Below are 22,454 nucleotides of genomic sequence, written 5' to 3' on the forward strand. Positions count from 1 at the left end.
CAGGGGAAGGGAGAAATGCAGATTCGGCTCACCTCCATGTCAGGATACGAGTGGGTTAAACTGAAGGGCAGCTGCAGGCGTCTCAGTGTAGTTGGTCTGTAGCTGCTGCTTCATGCAGAGAGGCAGGCTGCGCTCCAAGATGGGTAGGTCTGGAGCTGGGCGCAAATCACAGCCGGATAGCTGTCCGGCAAGTCACACCCCTTCTTCCGGATCTGGGTTCTGCGTAGAAGTCACATCAGGGGCCGGCCCTTACACTTTAGGCTAGGGATCCTAGTGAGGCCTACTCAAAATGGCTGCCGGGTCTGGGAGAAGAGATCCAGAATCTGAGGTTCCGTACCTCGAAATACCTCCTCTCCAGGCTGCTCCAGAACCAGAAGCAGCTGTGATGTCGCGGGAGATGTCTCCTGCGCTCCGCAGGCCGTGGTGACTCCAGAAGAAGGCAGGCCGCAAAAAAAACAAAATGGCGGTCGTGACTCCTATGATCAGCTGCCCGGTAAAGTAAGAGAGCTGGATGAAGGCAGTAAGTGGCTGGAACGCGCCAGAGGTCCTCTCCTGGGTCGGATGAGCGGTCCAGAGCTGCGAGGGACTACGCCGGGAGCTGGAACAAGTCGGCAGCAGGTAAGTCCAAAAACAAGATGGCGGCCGGGTCCTGTGGGACAGAAGGCCGCAACAGTTTATATCCTCAGGAGCGCTGTAAAAGTGTGAAATAACACCCCAAAATAGCAGACAGAGGCTTGGAGGAGAGCCTCGGGGTTGTTATCTGTATGGATGGCTGAGATCACCGCCGGTAAGAAACGGATGAAAGTGTCCAAGTCAGGAGCTCACAGCAGACGCGACCGCTCTGGTTGCCGGCTAGCCATGCCCCCTCCCCCTCCCACAGTATATCTATCCCTGTCTCACAGTCACATAGTTCACAGTCTCATATGAACCGAATCTGAAATCCCCCATTCATATGAAGCGGAGGTCACCTGATTCAGCCAGCCAATTACTTTTTCTGACTTTTTTTTTTTCGATGCCGCCGTTGTCGTAGTTCCTGTCCCACCTCCCCTGCACAGTTATTGGTGCAAAAAAAAAAAAAGAAAGAAAGAAAGAAAAAGCGCCAGGGAAGGTGGGAGGGGATACAAATATTTAGTGCGTTTGCCGCGTGGTATTCAATTGGAATGGAATATCTTGAGCAGCCTGAATACCAATTCGATGGAACGCTGTTGGCTCATCTCTAATCCCTACTGATCCCTTAGACTGTTAGGACCCCACAGATCAACTGTTTCTCGGAGCAGGCAAATCCCATTATTGTTTAAATGTGGGGGAAAAATGAAGAATAGTGGTCGCCTTAGGCAAGGGTGATGTCATCAGGATTCGGCACAATCAGTTCTTCTTCATCCGTCTCGGGTTTCTAAAAGATAGCAATTGTATGTAAGGTTATCGTACCATGACAGAGATATCCAATACATGGAAGCCCAGGCACAGGGCGGACAAGTCACATTTCCAGGCATAAGTCACGGTTGGGCGGACAAGTCACATTTGCCGGCATAAGTCACAGTTGGGCGGACAAGTCACATTTGCCAGCATAAGTCACGGTTGGGCGGACAAGTCACATTTGCCAGCATAAGTCACATTTGCCAGCATAAGTCACATTTGCCAGCATAAGTCACATTTCCCGGCATAAGTCACATTTCCCGGCATAAGTCACGGTTGGGCTTAATAGTCGGGCCCAGAGAGATTACCATGAGTGCTATCTCTGGCAGTGGGCTTAATAGTCGGCCCCGGAGGGTCGGCGGTGGGGCTTAATAGTCGGGCCCGGAGAGAGTTCCAGGGACGGCTGTTTGTCAGGGGGCTTAATGGTGGGGTCCGATCCGCCTCCCGTGGAAGCCTGCCTGGGGGAGCGGTGAGGACTCTTGAGGGCCAGCGGAAGGAAGAGGTAGTGCTGTTTTTGACTCCGGCGGAAAGTGCCGGGAGATGTGGAGTTGGAGGGTTGCCCCGAGGCGAGGTCTGCAGGGAGAACCGGGTTCCGGACCGGGCGGGCCTAGGGGAGGCAAGTCGGGCCGGGGCTCACCCTCCTGGGCAGGGTCCGAGGGGAGCTTCCCCCTGAGAGAACTTCCACTTCCGCAGACACTTTGAAAAAAAATCGGAGCCCCCGGGGAGGCCTTCCTGCGGCGAGCGCCAGGCCGGGCTGGGGCTCACCCTCCTGGGCAGGGCCGAGGGGAGCTTCCCCCTGAGAGAATTTCCACTTCCGTAGACACTTTGTCAAAATTTCAACTTTCAAAATACTTCCGCGGGCCAGATTTCACTCCGGCGATCGGCGGCGTCATGCCTGCGGCGGTGCACCTCGGGCGGTACAAGTCTACCTTGTCTGCTTTAATCCTCTTGATTTCCCGGCACACCAGAGACTCCTTGAGGATCAGACATTCGGATTGCAATTTACTGCAAAGCCTCATTAGCACAAGATTCAGAAAGCCACTTAAGTCTTACGTTTTGCAGCAACTGTGGTTTTCTTTGATAATAACAACAACAACAACAACAACAACAACAACAACAACAACAACAACAACAACAACAATAATAATAATAATAATAATAATAATAATAATAATAATAATAATAATAATAAATTTATTTATATATCGCCAACATATTCCGCAGCACTGTACATTTTGTAGGGTTCAAATACAGACAGATACATAACAAAGAACGTCATTTCACACAATGGGACTGAGGGCCCTGCTCACAAGAGCTTACTATCTATGAGGTAGAGGGGGGGTGACACAAGAGGTAGGAGGGGCGGCATTGCTTATACAGGGGTCAGACACTTTTGTAATAGAGGTTACTGTCATTACACAAACAAAACTTTATGAGCCATCACTAGTGGTGTCCTGTAACATGTGGATGGAGCTTGGACAAATAAAGTTATCTGGAAAAGACATCATATCATGTGGGGTAATGTGGGAGCGGGGACAGAGGAGGGTTAAATTTTGGGGATTCTAATTATAGCACGGAAGGGTTTACGTTAGAAATTGTGATAGGCCTGTCTGAAAAGATGTGTCGTTAGTTTGCATTTGGAACTGTAGAAATTGGGAGTTAATCTTATTGTCCAGGGTAGAGCATTCCAGAGAAGTGATGCAGCTCGGGAGAAGTCTTGTATACGAGCGTGGGAGGTTCTGATAATAGGGGATGTAAGTGTTAGGCCATTGAGTGAACGGAGAGCACGGGTTGGGCAGTAGACGGAGATGAGGGAGGAAATGTAGGGAGGTGCGGCATTATGGAGAGCCTTGTGGAGGAGGATGATAACTTTATATTTTATTCTATAATGAATAGGCAGCCAGTGTAGCAACTGGCACAGACCCGAGGCATCGCTGTAGTGTCTAGCCTGATAGATGAGCCTGGCCGCTGCATTCAGAATAGATTGTAGAGGGGAGAGTTTAGTGAGGGGAAGACCGATTAGTAAGGCGTTACAGTAGTCAAGGCGAGAATGAATCAGAGAGACAATAAGTGTCTTTAGTGTTTCTCTGTGAGGAAAGGGCGTATTCTGGAGATGTTTTTGAGGAGGAGGTGACATGAACGTGCGAGTGATTCAATATGCGGGGTGAAGGAAAGGTCTGCGTCAAACATGACCCCGAGGCAGCAGGCATGCTGCCTAGGAGTTATAGTAAGGCCTGACACTGCAATGGATATATCAGGGACAGATCTGTTAGATGGTGGAAACAGTAGTAGTTCAGTCTTAGAGAGATTTAGTTTCAGATAGAGCGAGGACATGATATTAGAGACAGCAGAAAGACAGTCACTAGTGTTCTGTATGAGTGCAGGGGTGATGTCACGGGAAGATGTGTATAATTGGGTGTCATCAGCATAAAGATGGTACCTGAAGCCAAATCTGGCGATGGTTTGTCCAATGGGGGCTGTGTAGAGAGAAAAGAGTAGGGGGCCTAGGACCGAGCCCTGAGGAACCCCAACAGCAAGGGAAAGAGGGGAAGAAACAGAGCCCGCAAATGATACACTGGAAGTGCGGTCTGAGAGATAAGAGGGGAACCAGGAGAGCGCAGTGGCATTGAGGCCGACTGAGCGGAGCATAGTGAGGAGGAGAAGATGATGATCAATAGTGTCAAAAGCTGCAGAGAGGTCCAGAAGAATAAGAAGAGAGAAGTCACCATTGGATTTAGCCATTAGGAGATCATTGGAGACTTTTGCGAGAGCCATTTCAGTAGAGTGCAGAGATTGTAAGGGGTCAAGCAGAGAGTTAGCAGAGAGATAGCGGTTTAAACGAGAATAGACCAGGCGTTCCAAAAGTTTAGAGATGAAGGGCGGGTTAGAGATGGGTCGATAGTTAGCAGCACAGGGTGGGGTTTTTCCAATAGCGGAGTTATAACAGCATGCTTGAAGGAGGATGGAGAGAGAGAGAGAGAAAGAGAAAGAGAAAGAGAAAGAGAAAGAGAAAGAGAAAGAGAGAGAGAGAGAGAGAGAGAGAGAGAGAGAGAGAGAGAGAGAGAGAGAGAGAGAGAGAGAGAGAGAGAGAGAGAGAGAGAGAGAGAGAGAGAGAGAGAGAGAGAGAGAGAGAGAGAGATTAAATATTTTAGTAAGGCAAGTTGTGACAGCAGGCGACAGAGGTTGGAGAAGGTGCGAGGGGAAGGGGTCACTACTGCAGGTTGTAGGGCGAGATGAAGAAAGTAGCTGAGAGACTTCCTCTTCTGTAACAGGTTGAAAAGATGAGAAAAGACAGTCTGAAGTGCGGTTGGTGAGGGGATCAGTACTATGGTAGGTGATGGGATCAATGCCACCTGGGGCTTTGGCAGTTATTTCCTGATGGATCTTATCAATTTTATCATGGAAATACGTGGCCAGGTCATCAGCACTAAGGACTGTGAATGGCGTCTGCACCTTGGCTGTGAGTAAGGAGTGAAAAGTTTCAAAAATCCTTTTAGGGTTGCTGGAGAGAGAAGAGATGAGGGCGGTGAAGTAGAGTAAGAGAACAATCGATGTAATCTTTGTGCAGGGCCAGCTGAGACGTAGTGAGGTCATTATGAGATTTAATTGAAGGATATGCGCTTTCTAGAGTAGAGACTCGACTGTCTATATGATGAAGTTCCGCTCTAATATCCTCAAGTTGCTGAAGAACTGGGTCTAGGGCGGCTGACAGAGCTTGTTGTAGAAATGTTCTTAAGAAGGTGCTATCCTCCAGGCGGTCCTGGTCAATATTACTCTCAGCATCCGAGTCATCACCTGTGTCAGGCTCCCTATTGTGGTCAGGCGCCATTTTCAGCGATCCGGCGGGAGATTGTCGATTTTTCTTTCTAAGATACTTTTGCAAGTCACTTTGGAGTTTAGTTTGATTGGGAGTACCAGCGAGGTCTGTGCCTTTGTCTTTATTTGGTTTAACCATCTTGATGGATGCAATATAAGTGAGGGAGAGGGACGAGGTCAAGACTATAACATCTAGCAAACAGAGAGCATCAGTCTAAATGACAACATAGACAAGAGTGTTCTTGGAGATTCACTTAGGTACAGGGAGGGGAGAGGTCCCCAAATATCAATAGGTAAGGTTGACAATCTCAGCGTCTAGGCAGACAGTCGTCCTCTGCAAGCGAGGTATCAGGTATAATTGGGTTCTACGTCTCTTAGTGCAGTAGTGGGGATGATATTCCTGTAGGTAAGACAGCCTTTCCCAATCTTAACTGCTACGACTAATCCACAGGGGAGGTTCGGATGAGACCCTGTTAGAGAAGGCGGCAGGGGGCTGCAGGGGAGGGCAAGAAAGCCCAGGTGTGGGAGTGCGGAAAGAATGTAGAATAACTCTAGCCGAGGACCGTAGATATCGAGGGTCAGGGACACCACTTATGGGATATGAATGTAAAACTTTCCGGAGAGGAGATATAGGGGAGGAGGGTAGCAGAAGGGTTTATTAAAGCAGACAAGGCCGGAGGACCTGATGGTATAAGCGCAAGAGTTCTTAAAATGTGCAGTGACCAGCTGTGTGGTATTATTACACACATGTACAATACGAGTCTAAAGCTGGAGTGGTACCTCGACTGTGGAAAACATCTTGTGTGGTGCCAGTCCCAAAGATACCCAACCCGGTGGGCTACAATGACTACCGACCCGTAGCACTGACATCTCACCTGATGAAGGTCCCAGAGAGACTGGTCCTGACACACCTACACCCCCTAGTGAGCTCCGCTCTGGACCCCCTCCAGTTTGCCTATCGGCCGGGCATTGGGGTAGATGACGCCATCATCCACCTTCTTCATAGAGTTCTCTCTCACCTAGAGAAACCCGGGAACACTGTGAGAATATTGTTCTTTGACTTCTCCAGTGCGTTCAACACCATTCAGCAAGGGCTACTGAGGGAAAAGCTGAACCTTGGTGGAGTGGACCATCACCTGTCCAACTGGACCTAGACTACCTGACAACCCGCCCTCAGTATGTGAGAGCCCGGGACTGTGTGTCTGACACTGTGATCTGTAGTACGGGGCACCACAAGGTCCAGTTCTTGCCCCATTTCTCTTCACACTGTACACTGCTGACTTCAGGCACAACTCATCCAGCTGTTACTTACAGAAGTACTCCGATGACTCTGCTATAGTCGGCCTTATCACTGATGGCGACGATAGGGAATACAGAGACTTAAACCTGGACTTTGTTGAATGGTGCCAGCGGAACCAGCTCAGTATTAATGCTGGGAAGATCAAGGAGATGGTGGTGGACTTTAGTAAACGGAGAGGTGCTCCGACCCCGGTGGAGATCCAGGGAATATGTATTGAGATAGTCAGGACCTGTAAGTACCTGGGCGTGCTCCTCACTAATAAACTAGACTGGGCTGATCACCTGGAGGCGCTGCACAGAAAGGGCCACAGCAGACTCTACCTGCTCAGGTGGCTGAGGGCCTTCGGAGTCCAGGGGACACTTCTTAGGGCCTTCTTCAACTCTGTGGTTGCCTCAGCCATCTTTTTCGGTGTGGCCTGCTGGGGGTGCAGTCCATCAACCAGGGACAGAAACAGACGTGACAGGCTGATCAGGAGGGCCAGCTCTGTCCTGGGGAGCCCCCTGGACCCAGTACAGGTGGTGGGTGACAGAAGGATACTGTCTGTGGTGACCTCCATGCGGGAGAAGAAATCCCACCCCATGTATGGGACCTTGATGGACTTGCAGCACTGTAAGTGACCGTCTGCTTCACCCCAAGTGTGAGAAGAAGCTATCGCAGGTCCTTCTTCCAACCGCGACCGGGCTGTATAATTTACATCAGACCAAGCGAAGACACTCCGCACAGACAACTAAATGACTATGACGATGACCATGAAGTCTTCCTTCTTTCTCTTCCGTTCCTTAGCTGCCATGGACTCCTAGTATATCTTCTCTTCTCAGCATATGTGTGTCTGCGTCTGTATTATATTACTGTGTATTATCCTGTATTACTAGGCTGCTGTAACATGCTGGAATTTCCCCAATGTAGGACTATTAAAGGATTATCTTATCTTATCTTATCATAGGTCCTCAAGTGCAGATTAATGTGGCCTGCTACTGTTTCCAACTCCAGGGGAAGGGAGAAATGCAGATTCGGCTCACCTCCATGTCAGGATACGAGTGGGTTAAACTGAAGGGCAGCTGCAGGCGTCTCAGTGTAGTTGGTCTGTAGCTGCTGCTTCATGCAGAGAGGCAGGCTGCGCTCCAAGATGGGTAGGTCTGGAGCTGGGCGCAAATCACAGCCGGATAGCTGTCCGGCAAGTCACACCCCTTCTTCCGGATCTGGGTTCTGCGTAGAAGTCACATCAGGGGCCGGCCCTTACACTTTAGGCTAGGGATCCTAGTGAGGCCTACTCAAAATGGCTGCCGGGTCTGGGAGAAGAGATCCAGAATCTGAGGTTCCGTACCTCGAAATACCTCCTCTCCAGGCTGCTCCAGAACCAGAAGCAGCTGTGATGTCGCGGGAGATGTCTCCTGCGCTCCGCAGGCCGTGGTGACTCCAGAAGAAGGCAGGCCGCAAAAAAAACAAAATGGCGGTCGTGACTCCTATGATCAGCTGCCCGGTAAAGTAAGAGAGCTGGATGAAGGCAGTAAGTGGCTGGAACGCGCCAGAGGTCCTCTCCTGGGTCGGATGAGCGGTCCAGAGCTGCGAGGGACTACGCCGGGAGCTGGAACAAGTCGGCAGCAGGTAAGTCCAAAAACAAGATGGCGGCCGGGTCCTGTGGGACAGAAGGCCGCAACAGTTTATATCCTCAGGAGCGCTGTAAAAGTGTGAAATAACACCCCAAAATAGCAGACAGAGGCTTGGAGGAGAGCCTCGGGGTTGTTATCTGTATGGATGGCTGAGATCACCGCCGGTAAGAAACGGATGAAAGTGTCCAAGTCAGGAGCTCACAGCAGACGCGACCGCTCTGGTTGCCGGCTAGCCATGCCCCCTCCCCCTCCCACAGTATATCTATCCCTGTCTCACAGTCACATAGTTCACAGTCTCATATGAACCGAATCTGAAATCCCCCATTCATATGAAGCGGAGGTCACCTGATTCAGCCAGCCAATTACTTTTTCTGACTTTTTTTTTTTCGATGCCGCCGTTGTCGTAGTTCCTGTCCCACCTCCCCTGCACAGTTATTGGTGCAAAAAAAAAAAAAGAAAGAAAGAAAGAAAAAGCGCCAGGGAAGGTGGGAGGGGATACAAATATTTAGTGCGTTTGCCGCGTGGTATTCAATTGGAATGGAATATCTTGAGCAGCCTGAATACCAATTCGATGGAACGCTGTTGGCTCATCTCTAATCCCTACTGATCCCTTAGACTGTTAGGACCCCACAGATCAACTGTTTCTCGGAGCAGGCAAATCCCATTATTGTTTAAATGTGGGGGAAAAATGAAGAATAGTGGTCGCCTTAGGCAAGGGTGATGTCATCAGGATTCGGCACAATCAGTTCTTCTTCATCCGTCTCGGGTTTCTAAAAGATAGCAATTGTATGTAAGGTTATCGTACCATGACAGAGATATCCAATACATGGAAGCCCAGGCACAGGGCGGACAAGTCACATTTCCAGGTATAAGTCACGGTTGGGCGGACAAGTCACATTTGCCGGCATAAGTCACAGTTGGGCGGACAAGTCACATTTGCCAGCATAAGTCACGGTTGGGCGGACAAGTCACATTTGCCAGCATAAGTCACATTTGCCAGCATAAGTCACATTTGCCAGCATAAGTCACATTTCCCGGCATAAGTCACATTTCCCGGCATAAGTCACGGTTGGGCTTAATAGTCGGGCCCAGAGAGATTACCATGAGTGCTATCTCTGGCAGTGGGCTTAATAGTCGGCCCCGGAGGGTCGGCGGTGGGGCTTAATAGTCGGGCCCGGAGAGAGTTCCAGGGACGGCTGTTTGTCAGGGGGCTTAATGGTGGGGTCCGATCCGCCTCCCGTGGAAGCCTGCCTGGGGGAGCGGTGAGGACTCTTGAGGGCCAGCGGAAGGAAGAGGTAGTGCTGTTTTTGACTCCGGCGGAAAGTGCCGGGAGATGTGGAGTTGGAGGGTTGCCCCGAGGCGAGGTCTGCAGGGAGAACCGGGTTCCGGACCGGGCGGGCCTAGGGGAGGCAAGTCGGGCCGGGGCTCACCCTCCTGGGCAGGGTCCGAGGGGAGCTTCCCCCTGAGAGAACTTCCACTTCCGCAGACACTTTGAAAAAAAATCGGAGCCCCCGGGGAGGCCTTCCTGCAGCGAGCGCCAGGCCGGGATGGGGCTCACCCTCCTGGGCAGGGCCGAGGGGAGCTTCCCCCTGAGAGAATTTCCACTTCCGTAGACACTTTGTCAAAATTTCAACTTTCAAAATACTTCCGCGGGCCAGATTTCACTCCGGCGATCGGCGGCGTCATGCCTGCGGCGGTGCACCTCGGGCGGTACAAGTCTACCTTGTCTGCTTTAATCCTCTTGATTTCCCGGCACACCAGAGACTCCTTGAGGATCAGACATTCGGATTGCAATTTACTGCAAAGCCTCATTAGCACAAGATTCAGAAAGCCACTTAAGTCTTACGTTTTGCAGCAACTGTGGTTTTCTTTGATAACAACAACAACAACAACAACAACAACAACAACAACAACAACAACAACAACAACAACAACAACAACAACAACAACAACAACAACAACAATAATAATAATAATAATAATAATAATAATAATAATAATAATAAATTTATTTATATATCGCCAACATATTCCGCAGCACTGTACATTTTGTAGGGTTCAAATACAGACAGATACATAACAAAGAACGTCATTTCACACAATGGGACTGAGGGCCCTGCTCACAAGAGCTTACTATCTATGAGGTAGAGGGGGGGTGACACAAGAGGTAGGAGGGGCGGCATTGCTTATACAGGGGTCAGACACTTTTGTAATAGAGGTTACTGTCATTACACAAACAAAACTTTATGAGCCATCACTAGTGGTGTCCTGTAACATGTGGATGGAGCTTGGACAAATAAAGTTATCTGGAAAAGACATCATATCATGTGGGGTAATGTGGGAGCGGGGACAGAGGAGGGTTAAATTTTGTTGATTCTAATTATAGCACGGAAGGGTTTACGTTAGAAATTGTGATAGGCCTGTCTGAAAAGATGTGTCGTTAGTTTGCATTTGGAACTGTAGAAATTGGGAGTTAATCTTATTGTCCAGGGTAGAGCATTCCAGAGAAGTGATGCAGCTCGGGAGAAGTCTTGTATACGAGCGTGGGAGGTTCTGATAATAGGGGATGTAAGTGTTAGGCCATTGAGTGAACGGAGAGCACGGGTTGGGCAGTAGACGGAGATGAGGGAGGAAATGTAGGGAGGTGCGGCATTATGGAGAGCCTTGTGGAGGAGGATGATAACTTTATATTTTATTCTATAATGAATAGGCAGCCAGTGTAGCAACTGGCACAGACCCGAGGCATCGCTGTAGTGTCTAGCCTGATAGATGAGCCTGGCCGCTGCATTCAGAATAGATTGTAGAGGGGAGAGTTTAGTGAGGGGAAGACCGATTAGTAAGGCGTTACAGTAGTCAAGGCGAGAATGAATCAGAGAGACAATAAGTGTCTTTAGTGTTTCTCTGGTGAGGAAAGGGCGTATTCTGGAGATGTTTTTGAGGAGGAGGTGACATGAACGTGCGAGTGATTCAATATGCGGGGTGAAGGAAAGGTCTGCGTCAAACATGACCCCGAGGCAGCAGGCATGCTGCCTAGGAGTTATAGTAAGGCCTGACACTGCAATGGATATATCAGGGACAGATCTGTTAGATGGTGGAAACAGTAGTAGTTCAGTCTTAGAGAGATTTAGTTTCAGATAGAGCGAGGACATGATATTAGAGACAGCAGAAAGACAGTCACTAGTGTTCTGTATGAGTGCAGGGGTGATGTCACGGGAAGATGTGTATAATTGGGTGTCATCAGCATAAAGATGGTACCTGAAGCCAAATCTGGCGATGGTTTGTCCAATGGGGGCTGTGTAGAGAGAAAAGAGCAGGGGGCCTAGGACCGAGCCCTGAGGAACCCCAACAGCAAGGGAAAGAGGGGAAGAAACAGAGCCCGCAAATGATACACTGGAAGTGCGGTCTGAGAGATAAGAGGGGAACCAGGAGAGCGCAGTGGCGTTGAGGCCGACTGAGCGGAGCATAGTGAGGAGGAGAAGATGATGATCAATAGTGTCAAAAGCTGCAGAGAGGTCCAGAAGAATAAGAAGAGAGAAGTCACCATTGGATTTAGCCATTAGGAGATCATTGGAGACTTTTGCGAGAGCCATTTCAGTAGAGTGCAGAGATTGTAAGGGGTCAAGCAGAGAGTTAGCAGAGAGATAGCGGTTTAAACGAGAATAGACCAGGCGTTCCAAAAGTTTAGAGCTGAAGGGCGGGTTAGAGATGGGTCGATAGTTAGCAGCACAGGGTGGGGTTTTTCCAATAGCGGAGTTATAACAGCATGCTTGAAGGAGGATGGAGAGAGAGAGAGAGAAAGAGAAAGAGAAAGAGAAAGAGAAAGAGAAAGAGAGAGAGAGAGAGAGAGAGAGAGAGAGAGAGAGAGAGAGAGAGAGAGAGAGAGAGAGAGAGAGAGAGAGAGAGAGAGAGAGAGAGAGATTAAATATTTTAGTAAGGCAAGTTGTGACAGCAGGCGACAGAGGTTGGAGAAGGTGCGAGGGGAAGGGGTCACTACTGCAGGTTGTAGGGCGAGATGAAGAAAGTAGCTGAGAGACTTCCTCTTCTGTAACAGGTTGAAAAGATGAGAAAAGACAGTCTGAAGTGCGGTTGGTGAGGGGATCAGTACTATGGTAGGTGATGGGATCAATGCCACCTGGGGCTTTGGCAGTTATTTCCTGATGGATCTTATCAATTTTATCATGGAAATACGTGGCCAGGTCATCAGCACTAAGGACTGTGAATGGCGTCTGCACCTTGGCTGTGAGTAAGGAGTGAAAAGTTTCAAAAATCCTTTTAGGGTTGCTGGAGAGAGAAGAGATGAGGGCGGTGAAGTAGAGTAAGAGAACAATCGATGTAATCTTTGTGCAGGGCCAGCTGAGACGTAGTGAGGTCATTATGAGATTTAATTGAAGGATATGCGCTTTCTAGAGTAGAGACTCGACTGTCTATATGATGAAGTTCCGCTCTAATATCCTCAAGTTGCTGAAGAACTGGGTCTAGGGCGGCTGACAGAGCTTGTTGTAGAAATGTTCTTAAGAAGGTGCTATCCTCCAGGCGGTCCTGGTCAATATTACTCTCAGCATCCGAGTCATCACCTGTGTCAGGCTCCCTATTGTGGTCAGGCGCCATTTTCAGCGATCCGGCGGGAGATTGTCGATTTTTCTTTCTAAGATACTTTTGCAAGTCACTTTGGAGTTTAGTTTGATTGGGAGTACCAGCGAGGTCTGTGCCTTTGTCTTTATTTGGTTTAACCATCTTGATGGATGCAATATAAGTGAGGGAGAGGGACGAGGTCAAGACTATAACATCTAGCAAACAGAGAGCATCAGTCTAAATGACAACATAGACAAGAGTGTTCTTGGAGATTCACTTAGGTACAGGGAGGGGAGAGGTCCCCAAATATCAATAGGTAAGGTTGACAATCTCAGCGTCTAGGCAGACAGTCGTCCTCTGCAAGCGAGGTATCAGGTATAATTGGGTTCTACGTCTCTTAGTGCAGTAGTGGGGATGATATTCCTGTAGGTAAGACAGCCTTTCCCAATCTTAACTGCTACGACTAATCCACAGGGGAGGTTCGGATGAGACCCTGTTAGAGAAGGCGGCAGGGGGCTGCAGGGGAGGGCAAGAAAGCCCAGGTGTGGGAGTGCGGAAAGAATGTAGAATAACTCTAGCCGAGGACCGTAGATATCGAGGGTCAGGGACACCACTTATGGGATATGAATGTAAAACTTTCCGGAGAGGAGATATAGGGGAGGAGGGTAGCAGAAGGGTTTATTAAAGCAGACAAGGCCGGAGGACCTGATGGTATAAGCGCAAGAGTTCTTAAAATGTGCAGTGACCAGCTGTGTGGTATTATTACACACATGTACAATACGAGTCTAAAGCTGGGAGTGGTACCTCGACTGTGGAAAACATCTTGTGTGGTGCCAGTCCCAAAGATACCCAACCCGGTGGGCTACAATGACTACCGACCCGTAGCACTGACATCTCACCTGATGAAGGTCCCAGAGAGACTGGTCCTGACACACCTACACCCCCTAGTGAGCTCCGCTCTGGACCCCCTCCAGTTTGCCTATCGGCCGGGCATTGGGGTAGATGACGCCATCATCCACCTTCTTCATAGAGTTCTCTCTCACCTAGAGAAACCCGGGAACACTGTGAGAATATTGTTCTTTGACTTCTCCAGTGCGTTCAACACCATTCAGCAAGGGCTACTGAGGGAAAAGCTGAACCTTGGTGGAGTGGACCATCACCTGTCCAACTGGACCCTAGACTACCTGACAACCCGCCCTCAGTATGTGAGAGCCCGGGACTGTGTGTCTGACACTGTGATCTGTAGTACGGGGGCACCACAAGGTCCAGTTCTTGCCCCATTTCTCTTCACACTGTACACTGCTGACTTCAGGCACAACTCATCCAGCTGTTACTTACAGAAGTACTCCGATGACTCTGCTATAGTCGGCCTTATCACTGATGGCGACGATAGGGAATACAGAGACTTAAACCTGGACTTTGTTGAATGGTGCCAGCGGAACCAGCTCAGTATTAATGCTGGGAAGATCAAGGAGATGGTGGTGGACTTTAGTAAACGGAGAGGTGCTCCGACCCCGGTGGAGATCCAGGGAATATGTATTGAGATAGTCAGGACCTGTAAGTACCTGGGCGTGCTCCTCACTAATAAACTAGACTGGGCTGATCACCTGGAGGCGCTGCACAGAAAGGGCCACAGCAGACTCTACCTGCTCAGGTGGCTGAGGGCCTTCGGAGTCCAGGGGACACTTCTTAGGGCCTTCTTCAACTCTGTGGTTGCCTCAGCCATCTTTTTCGGTGTGGCCTGCTGGGGGTGCAGTCCATCAACCAGGGACAGAAACAGACGTGACAGGCTGATCAGGAGGGCCAGCTCTGTCCTGGGGAGCCCCCTGGACCCAGTACAGGTGGTGGGTGACAGAAGGATACTGTCTGTGGTGACCTCCATGCGGGAGAAGAAATCCCACCCCATGTATGGGACCTTGATGGGACTTGGCAGCACTGTAAGTGACCGTCTGCTTCACCCCAAGTGTGAGAAGAAGCTATCGCAGGTCCTTCCTTCCAACCGCGACCGGGCTGTATAATTTACATCAGACCAAGCGAAGACACTCCGCACAGACAACTAAATGACTATGACGATGACCATGAAGTCTTCCTTCTTTCTCTTCCGTTCCTTAGCTGCCATGGACTCCTAGTATATCTTCTCTTCTCAGCATATGTGTGTCTGCGTCTGTATTATATTACTGTGTATTATCCTGTATTACTAGGCTGCTGTAACATGCTGGAATTTCCCCAATGTAGGACTATTAAAGGATTATCTTATCTTATCATAGGTCCTCAAGTGCAGATTAATGTGGCCTGCTACTGTTTCCAACTCCAGGGGAAGGGAGAAATGCAGATTCGGCTCACCTCCATGTCAGGATACGAGTGGGTTAAACTGAAGGGCAGCTGCAGGCGTCTCAGTGTAGTTGGTCTGTAGCTGCTGCTTCATGCAGAGAGGCAGGCTGCGCTCCAAGATGGGTAGGTCTGGAGCTGGGCGCAAATCACAGCCGGATAGCTGTCCGGCAAGTCACACCCCTTCTTCCGGATCTGGGTTCTGCGTAGAAGTCACATCAGGGGCCGGCCCTTACACTTTAGGCTAGGGATCCTAGTGAGGCCTACTCAAAATGGCTGCCGGGTCTGGGAGAAGAGATCCAGAATCTGAGGTTCCGTACCTCGAAATACCTCCTCTCCAGGCTGCTCCAGAACCAGAAGCAGCTGTGATGTCGCGGGAGATGTCTCCTGCGCTCCGCAGGCCGTGGTGACTCCAGAAGAAGGCAGGCCGCAAAAAAAACAAAATGGCGGTCGTGACTCCTATGATCAGCTGCCCGGTAAAGTAAGAGAGCTGGATGAAGGCAGTAAGTGGCTGGAACGCGCCAGAGGTCCTCTCCTGGGTCGGATGAGCGGTCCAGAGCTGCGAGGGACTACGCCGGGAGCTGGAACAAGTCGGCAGCAGGTAAGTCCAAAAACAAGATGGCGGCCGGGTCCTGTGGGACAGAAGGCCGCAACAGTTTATATCCTCAGGAGCGCTGTAAAAGTGTGAAATAACACCCCAAAATAGCAGACAGAGGCTTGGAGGAGAGCCTCGGGGTTGTTATCTGTATGGATGGCTGAGATCACCGCCGGTAAGAAACGGATGAAAGTGTCCAAGTCAGGAGCTCACAGCAGATGCGACCGCTCTGGTTGCCGGCTAGCCATGCCCCCTCCCCCTCCCACAGTATATCTATCCCTGTCTCACAGTCACATAGTTCACAGTCTCATATGAACCGAATCTGAAATCCCCCATTCATATGAAGCGGAGGTCACCTGATTCAGCCAGCCAATTACTTTTTCTGACTTTTTTTTTTTTTTTTCGATGCCGCGGTTGTCGTAGTTCCTGTCCCACCTCCCCTGCACAGTTATTGGTGCAAAAAAAAAAAAAAAAAAAAAAAAAAAAAAAAAAGAAAGAAAAAGCGCCAGGGAAGGTGGGAGGGGATACAAATTTTTAGTGCGTTTGCCGCGTGGTATTCAATTGGAATGGAATATCTTGAGCAGCCTGAATACCAATTCGATGGAACGCTGTTGGCTCATCTCTAATCCCTACTGATCCCTTAGACTGTTAGGACCCCACAGATCAACTGTTTCTCGGAGCAGGCAAATCCCATTATTGTTTAAATGTGGGGCGCTGCTTATTCGCTGTGTTCTTACAACCGCAGTTGTGGGTACTGTAGTTGTACCCTGTTCAAGTGTATGAGATGCCGCTGCAGCACCCATAACCATTTCAAACAAGAATATGTTGTAGGGAGGGGCCCCAGTCAGTAGAACATCCCGTCAGAGGGCCCCCGCATAATATAGTGCCATTCTTAAGTGATATGCAGGTTATTTGGGAGCCACCGCCAAAGGACTGCGAGACAGCACCTGGAATTTGGGACTGTTCTGCTGTATTCAGGAGGGCCGAGAGGGCTCCCTCGCTGCCATAGGGTACAGTTCGGGTTCACTAGTTGTCCTATATTTAAAGTAGTTCTGTGCACAATCCTTTTGGGTGATGTTATTCAGCTCCTGCATATGATGTACAGCATTACCTAGAATCGAACAGGAGGGCTGGTGGAGGATGGAGCAATTGGGGAATATATCATTGCCTGTCAGCCATTGCCTGTTGGAATAATCCAATCGGTATTGGCCTAATGGTCATCAGTCTTTGGGGACGGCATTATGTGGTGCGGAACAGGTCTGTGTAAAATGTAGAGGGGTGCAGCATAAGGCGCGGGGCGCCGTACCAGGCGAGACGACGTAGCAGCATACTGCACTATTTTGCCTTTTCTTTTTTTTTTTTTTTTTCTCCCCTTATTCTGCAGATGACACCTTCTGTACGTAAACCTGAGCTGTAAAGCCGGAGGAGATATAGGCAGTGACGGTGACGGCTCCTACAGGTTTATGTTTGTGTAAAGACAGTCACCACTATTACAATATTGTCTGACCCCTGTATAAGCAATGCCGCCCCTGCTACCTCTTGTGCCACCCCCTTTACCTCACAGATTGTAAGCTCTTGCGAGCAGGGCCCTCAGTCCCATTGTGTGACGTGACTATTTCTTTGTAATGCATTTTTCTCTCTGTATTTGAACCCTACAAGTTGTACAGCGCTGCAGAATACGTTGGCACTATAAAAATAAAATGTATTATTCTATTATTATTCATCATCTGTTTTCCCTTAGTCCTAACAACAGCACAAGCTCCTTTTAGTTCATTCTGTTCATGCCCCTCTTCATGGGGCGTGTAGCACAGCGTCGGATGAGTACGCAAGGCAGAGTGTCAGGAGATGAATATGAAGAGGGGCGTGAAGAGAATTAAGAACTAAGGGGCGGCGAGAGGTTATGACGTGGGGGTGCTCGGAGCAAGAGGGGCAATCCCCCTGAGTTCCATGAGCGGGATTTGCATACTGCAATAAACAGATTTTGACAGAAACAGCAAAGAGGAGAAGAAGAGACTGGAAGGTGGGAGTAGAATGGCCTTTTTAACCCCTTCCCGACATGCGCCGTAATAGTACGGCGCATGTCGGGTCTGTAACTATGGCGACCGCTCGGGAGCCGGGCGGCCGCCATAGCCGCCGGGTGTCTACTGCTTTAAGGCATTAACCCCTGCGGCGCCACGGTCAAAGGCGCCGGAGGCGCCATTTTTCCGGCGACGCATGGGCGCCGCCATTTTGCCGGTGGTCGCCTGCTCCTGGAGCATGCTCCAGGGCCGACGTCACGTTGGCATGACAGCCGGGAGCCTTTACAAGGCTCCCAGGCTTGTCTGCAAATGCTCTCTTTTGCAGGCTGGTCTATGCAGCCTGCAAAAGAAAGGATGATTTTTTGCTTTAGCATTGCAATGCATTAGTGATCAGACCCCCTGGGGTTCAACGCCCGTAGGGGGTCTAATAAATGGGAAAAAAAATCAAATAAATAAAGTTAAAATAAAAATAAAATAATAATAATAAAACATAAAAAGAATTACAAATTCAAATCACTCCCCTTTCCCTAGAACACATATAAAAGTAGTTAAAAACTGTGAAACACATACATGTTAGGTATCCCCGCGTCCAAAATTGCCCGCTCTAAAAATCTATAAAAATATCTTTCCTGTTCGGTAAACGCTGTAGCGGGAAAAATAGTCAAAAGTGCCAAAGTGCCGTTTTTTTTTTTTTTTTTTTTCAGTGTTTTGATTCTGATATAAATTGGAATAAAAAGTGATCAAAGCAATAACATTTCCCGAAAATGGTAGAACTAAAGAGTACACCCGACCCCGCAAAAAAAGACGCCATACACATCTCTGTACACGGACGTATAAAAAAGTTACGGCTGTCGGAATATGGCGACTTTTAGAAAAAAACAAAACAAAACAGTTTTGGAATTTTTTTTAAGGGGTCGAAATTTAAATAAAACCATAGAAATGTGGTATCCCTGGAACCGTACCGAAACACAGAATACAGGGGACATGTCATTTTGGCTGCACAGTGAACGCCGTAAAACCAAAGCCTGTAAGAATGTCGCAGAAATGCATTTTTTTCTTCAAATCCACCCCATTCTGATGGTTTTTCCTGCTTCCCAGTACATTATATAGAATAATTAATGGTGGCATCAGGAAGAAAAATTTGTCCCGCAAAAATTAAGACCTCATATGGCTCTGGGAGCGGAGAAATAAAAAAGTTATGGGGCTTAGAAGGAGGGGAGTAAAAAACGAAACAAAAAAAAAAAAAAAAAATGCCATTGCCGGGAAAGGGTTAAAGACGATCGTCTAACGACAGAATTAGAGCCCCGGTAACCGTCCTATGTAGTATCTGTGCGCCACCTGCTGGCTGGGATCCGTATATACAGGGTCTTTCGAGCTGTGCCGTTTGTTCCCCGCGCCCCCATCTGAATCAGCGTGGAACTGCACAGCCCGCACCCGGGGTTCACTATAACTGCAGCCTCGCGGCGATTACACAAGGATGCCCATAGGGGGCAGAGAGGAGATACCGCAGCCGGGAGAAGAATTAGATCCGGGGAGGAGGGGGTGCGGCTCCGGAATGCAATAGTCCTATTGACAGAGAAGAAGGTCTGGAGCAGTGAGAACAGCGCCCTGCATGTTATCTAGTAGGCCGGCTAGAAGGAGCCGCTGACCGCTGACCCTCGGCAATGGGAGAATGAGCGGGAAATTCAAAGTGATCCATTGTCTTATGTCAGCCAATCAGCGCGAGACAGAGGAGGGGCTTGTAGGAGTCACGCCGAAGAATTACGTCATCAATGCAGGGTTCTCCTTCTGGTCCGACCACTCTCTATATAAAAAGGCGGCTGTGCGGAGGGACGCTTGTTCTAGTCTGTCAGCAGCAGCAGCACAGAAGATGTCTGGTCGCGGTAAAGGAGGGAAAGGTCTCGGCAAGGGCGGTGCCAAGCGGCACAGGAAGGTGCTCCGGGATAACATCCAGGGCATCACCAAGCCTGCCATCCGCCGTCTGGCTCGCAGAGGAGGCGTCAAGCGCATCTCCGGTCTCATCTATGAGGAAACTCGCGGTGTCCTAAAAGTCTTCCTGGAGAACGTCATCCGTGACGCCGTCACCTACACCGAGCACGCCAAGAGGAAGACCGTCACCGCCATGGACGTGGTGTACGCGCTCAAGCGTCAGGGCCGCACTCTCTACGGCTTCGGAGGCTAATTCCGCCGCTCCCCGACTCTCTACTTCATAACCCAAAGGCTCTTCTCAGAGCCGCCACATCCTCCTGAGAACAGAGCTGTCCCCGCCACCCACCTCTCCTCTGCCTTGTAGGTCTGGGGCTGCAGACGCCTCCTGTAGGCTGTAATGTCATCACTGCTGGAATACTGGAGAGAGTAGAAGAAGAAAACGGTCCAAACCTTCGGAATCTAAGCTTTGTGAACAGGTCCCTAGAAGTAGTCCTACTGCGGCTCTGCAGTGTAACCCCCGTGCCGGCAGCTCGGGCCGATAAGTAGCAGCTTAGTTTAACCCTCCAATCGCAGGTGCGTGCAGAGAGCACTGCACCTCGTAGAGATGTCAATGTAGCAAGCCGGAGATTAGAGCTTCTCTTTGGGTGTATAGTAAGTCTAGCAAGTACAAGAAAATAGCTGGAAAGATAGGTTCTGGGTAGAAACACGTGCAGCAGCAGCAGCAGCAAGAAGCCAGAAATGGAGGGCTCAGCAGCTCTAGTGTGGAAGGTGTGGGGGGCTCTTAGAAGAGCCTTTGGGGTGATAGTACAGAGCAGGTGATGGAGCCGATTACTTGGCGCTGGTGTACTTGGTGACGGCCTTGGTGCCCTCGGACACGGCGTGCTTGGCCAACTCTCCGGGCAGCAGCAGGCGCACGGCGGTCTGGATCTCCCGGGAGGTGATGGTGGAGCGCTTGTTGTAGTGAGCCAGGCGGGAGGCTTCTCCTGCGATGCGCTCGAAGATGTCGTTGACGAAGGAATTCATGACGACCATGGCCTTGGAGGAGATACCGGTGTCGGGGTGGACCTGCTTCAGCACCTTGTACACGTAGATGGCATAGCTCTCCTTCCTGGCCCTCTTACGCTTCTTGCCGTCCTTCTTCTGGGCCTTGGTCACGGCTTTCTTGGAGCCCTTCTTGGGCGCTGGGGCAGACTTGGCGGGATCAGGCATGGTATAACACGGAGATCTCTTTCACACGAGAATGAGAGAAAGTAATGTCTGTGCTCCTCCCAGCGCAGCCCTATTTATAGGCGGGCTATGCAAATGAGCGCCGCTGTCTGTGCGCTGTTCTACTGGACCAGCAAACCATGTGACTTTTGCAAGCCCCGCCTGCTGAAGCGGATTGGTGGTTCCACAAATCTGGCCTCTATTGGCGGCTTGAGATGTGTCCAATGAGAGTTGCAGGAGGGCGGGGCAGAACTATATATATAAGGCAGGAGGAGCCGGTACAGGGCAGGATATTCTGTGTTCCATTACAGTAACTGACGATCCACGAACCATGTCTGGACGCGGCAAGCAAGGAGGCAAAGCTCGTGCTAAGGCCAAGACCCGCTCATCCCGGGCGGGACTTCAGTTCCCCGTCGGTCGTGTGCACAGGCTTCTCCGCAAGGGCAACTACGCCGAGAGGGTTGGTGCTGGTGCTCCCGTCTACCTGGCGGCCGTACTGGAGTATCTGACCGCTGAGATCCTGGAGTTGGCTGGTAATGCTGCACGGGACAACAAGAAGACCCGCATCATCCCCCGTCACCTGCAGCTGGCCGTGCGCAATGACGAGGAGCTGAACAAACTGCTGGGTGGCGTGACCATCGCCCAGGGAGGCGTCCTGCCCAACATCCAGGCCGTGCTGCTGCCCAAGAAGACCGAGAGCAGCAAGCCCAGCAAGAGCAAGTGAGCGCCGCTCCCACCCCATCCGTCTATACAAGCAAAGGCTCTTCTAAGAGCCACCACCTTGTCTACAGCAGAGCTGCCTCCTGTCTACAATACGGGCTGTCCGTCTATTCTGAAGCCAACTCCTGGCCCGACCGGCGGCCCTTACAGGGAAGCACCGTGGGGTGACTGAGCGGGAGGAGGATTCACTCTGTAGGGAGATGTGGTGCGGGCGCGGGGTTTTGTGTCAGGTCGGGCTGGTGGTAATCTGCTAATGCTCTCTTCCCAGGCAGGTAGTATAAGCGGAGCTTAGATATAACGGGCGGGCGGGCGCGCGCTGATACAAAGCCGAGGTGAGCGCCGGCTCCTCCGGGTGACGCTTTGTCTTTTCTCCCCGCTCACACGGTTGGTGGTTTTGAAATTCCCGCTCAGTCGCGGTGACCGTTACAATCCGCGCGAGAGCCGGCAGCGTCACGTGGCGCAGAGAGAAGGGGCGCGAATTTCAAAACCTCCCCAGAGCTGAGCCCTCTCCCACTGAAGAAGATTCAGCAGCGGACTGGGGCGGCCCTCAGGTTATTGTAGAAGGATGTGCGGAGTAGGCATATACTAGGTACGGAGAGGAGGGAGGGAGGGAGATGTGGTGCGGGCGCAGGGTCAGTTAGGGATAGTAATGGCTGTGCTCATCCTAATCCTCTCTCCCCGCCAGGGCACAGCCCACGGTGGCAGGTTTAGAAGTGCCGATGAAACGGGCGTTAAAGGGCTGATCCGGGCGAACCTTTGTCTATCTTCCCGCTCAATCGTAGATTCCCATTCATTCAGTGACCGTTACAACCCGCGCGAGAACCGGCAGCGTCAGGTGGTGCAAAGGGAGAAAGGACGCGAATTTCAAGCCTCCGCCTGTCTATTACATCCTCCGCTGCTGCTGCTGCTGCGAAGTAAGATTGAGTCAGCAGTCAGTGGGGGCG

General features: G+C 50.4%; 4 protein-coding genes across 4 annotated transcripts in view; 2 read left to right on the top strand and 2 right to left on the bottom strand.

Annotated features, from left to right (window-relative positions):
* Window positions 1-19,354, bottom strand: part of LOC142219222 (histone H2B type 1-J-like) — a 36,079-nt gene extending 16,725 nt beyond the window's left edge. Inside the window, exons 1-2 of the mRNA XM_075288169.1 lie at window positions 19,305-19,354; window positions 19,161-19,221 (exon numbers count right to left, since the gene is read on the bottom strand). Coding sequence (XP_075144270.1) covers window positions 19,161-19,221; window positions 19,305-19,354 — 111 coding nt within the window. The remainder of the gene's footprint in view (window positions 1-19,160; window positions 19,222-19,304) is intronic.
* Window positions 19,355-19,523: 169 nt separating this feature from the next.
* Window positions 19,524-19,919, top strand: LOC142219281 (histone H4). Its single transcript, XM_075288229.1, has one exon. The coding sequence runs from the start codon at window positions 19,526-19,528 to the stop codon at window positions 19,835-19,837; it is 312 nt and encodes a 103-aa protein (XP_075144330.1). The 5' UTR covers window positions 19,524-19,525; the 3' UTR covers window positions 19,838-19,919.
* Window positions 19,920-20,354: 435 nt separating this feature from the next.
* LOC142219280 (histone H2B type 1-O-like) lies at window positions 20,355-20,823 on the bottom strand. The gene has a single exon (XM_075288228.1). It carries the CDS (start codon window positions 20,791-20,793, stop codon window positions 20,413-20,415), a length of 381 nt encoding a protein of 126 aa, XP_075144329.1. The 5' UTR covers window positions 20,794-20,823; the 3' UTR covers window positions 20,355-20,412.
* Window positions 20,824-21,070: 247 nt separating this feature from the next.
* LOC142219279 (histone H2A type 2-B) lies at window positions 21,071-21,629 on the top strand. Its single transcript, XM_075288227.1, has one exon. The coding sequence runs from the start codon at window positions 21,122-21,124 to the stop codon at window positions 21,512-21,514; it is 393 nt and encodes a 130-aa protein (XP_075144328.1). The 5' UTR covers window positions 21,071-21,121; the 3' UTR covers window positions 21,515-21,629.
* The last annotated feature ends 825 nt before the right edge of the window (window positions 21,630-22,454 follow it).

This window comes from Leptodactylus fuscus, chromosome 10, assembly GCF_031893055.1.
Source record: "Leptodactylus fuscus isolate aLepFus1 chromosome 10, aLepFus1.hap2, whole genome shotgun sequence".
Lineage (NCBI taxonomy): Eukaryota > Metazoa > Chordata > Amphibia > Anura > Leptodactylidae > Leptodactylus > Leptodactylus fuscus.

Excerpts from the sequence above, each read along its gene's own strand:
- LOC142219281 (XM_075288229.1), top strand. The coding sequence starts at position 19,526 with ATGTCTGGTCGCGGTAAAGGAGGGAAAGGTCTCGGCAAGGGCGGTGCC.
- LOC142219279 (XM_075288227.1), top strand. The coding sequence starts at position 21,122 with ATGTCTGGACGCGGCAAGCAAGGAGGCAAAGCTCGTGCTAAGGCCAAG.
- LOC142219280 (XM_075288228.1), bottom strand. The coding sequence starts at position 20,793 with ATGCCTGATCCCGCCAAGTCTGCCCCAGCGCCCAAGAAGGGCTCCAAG.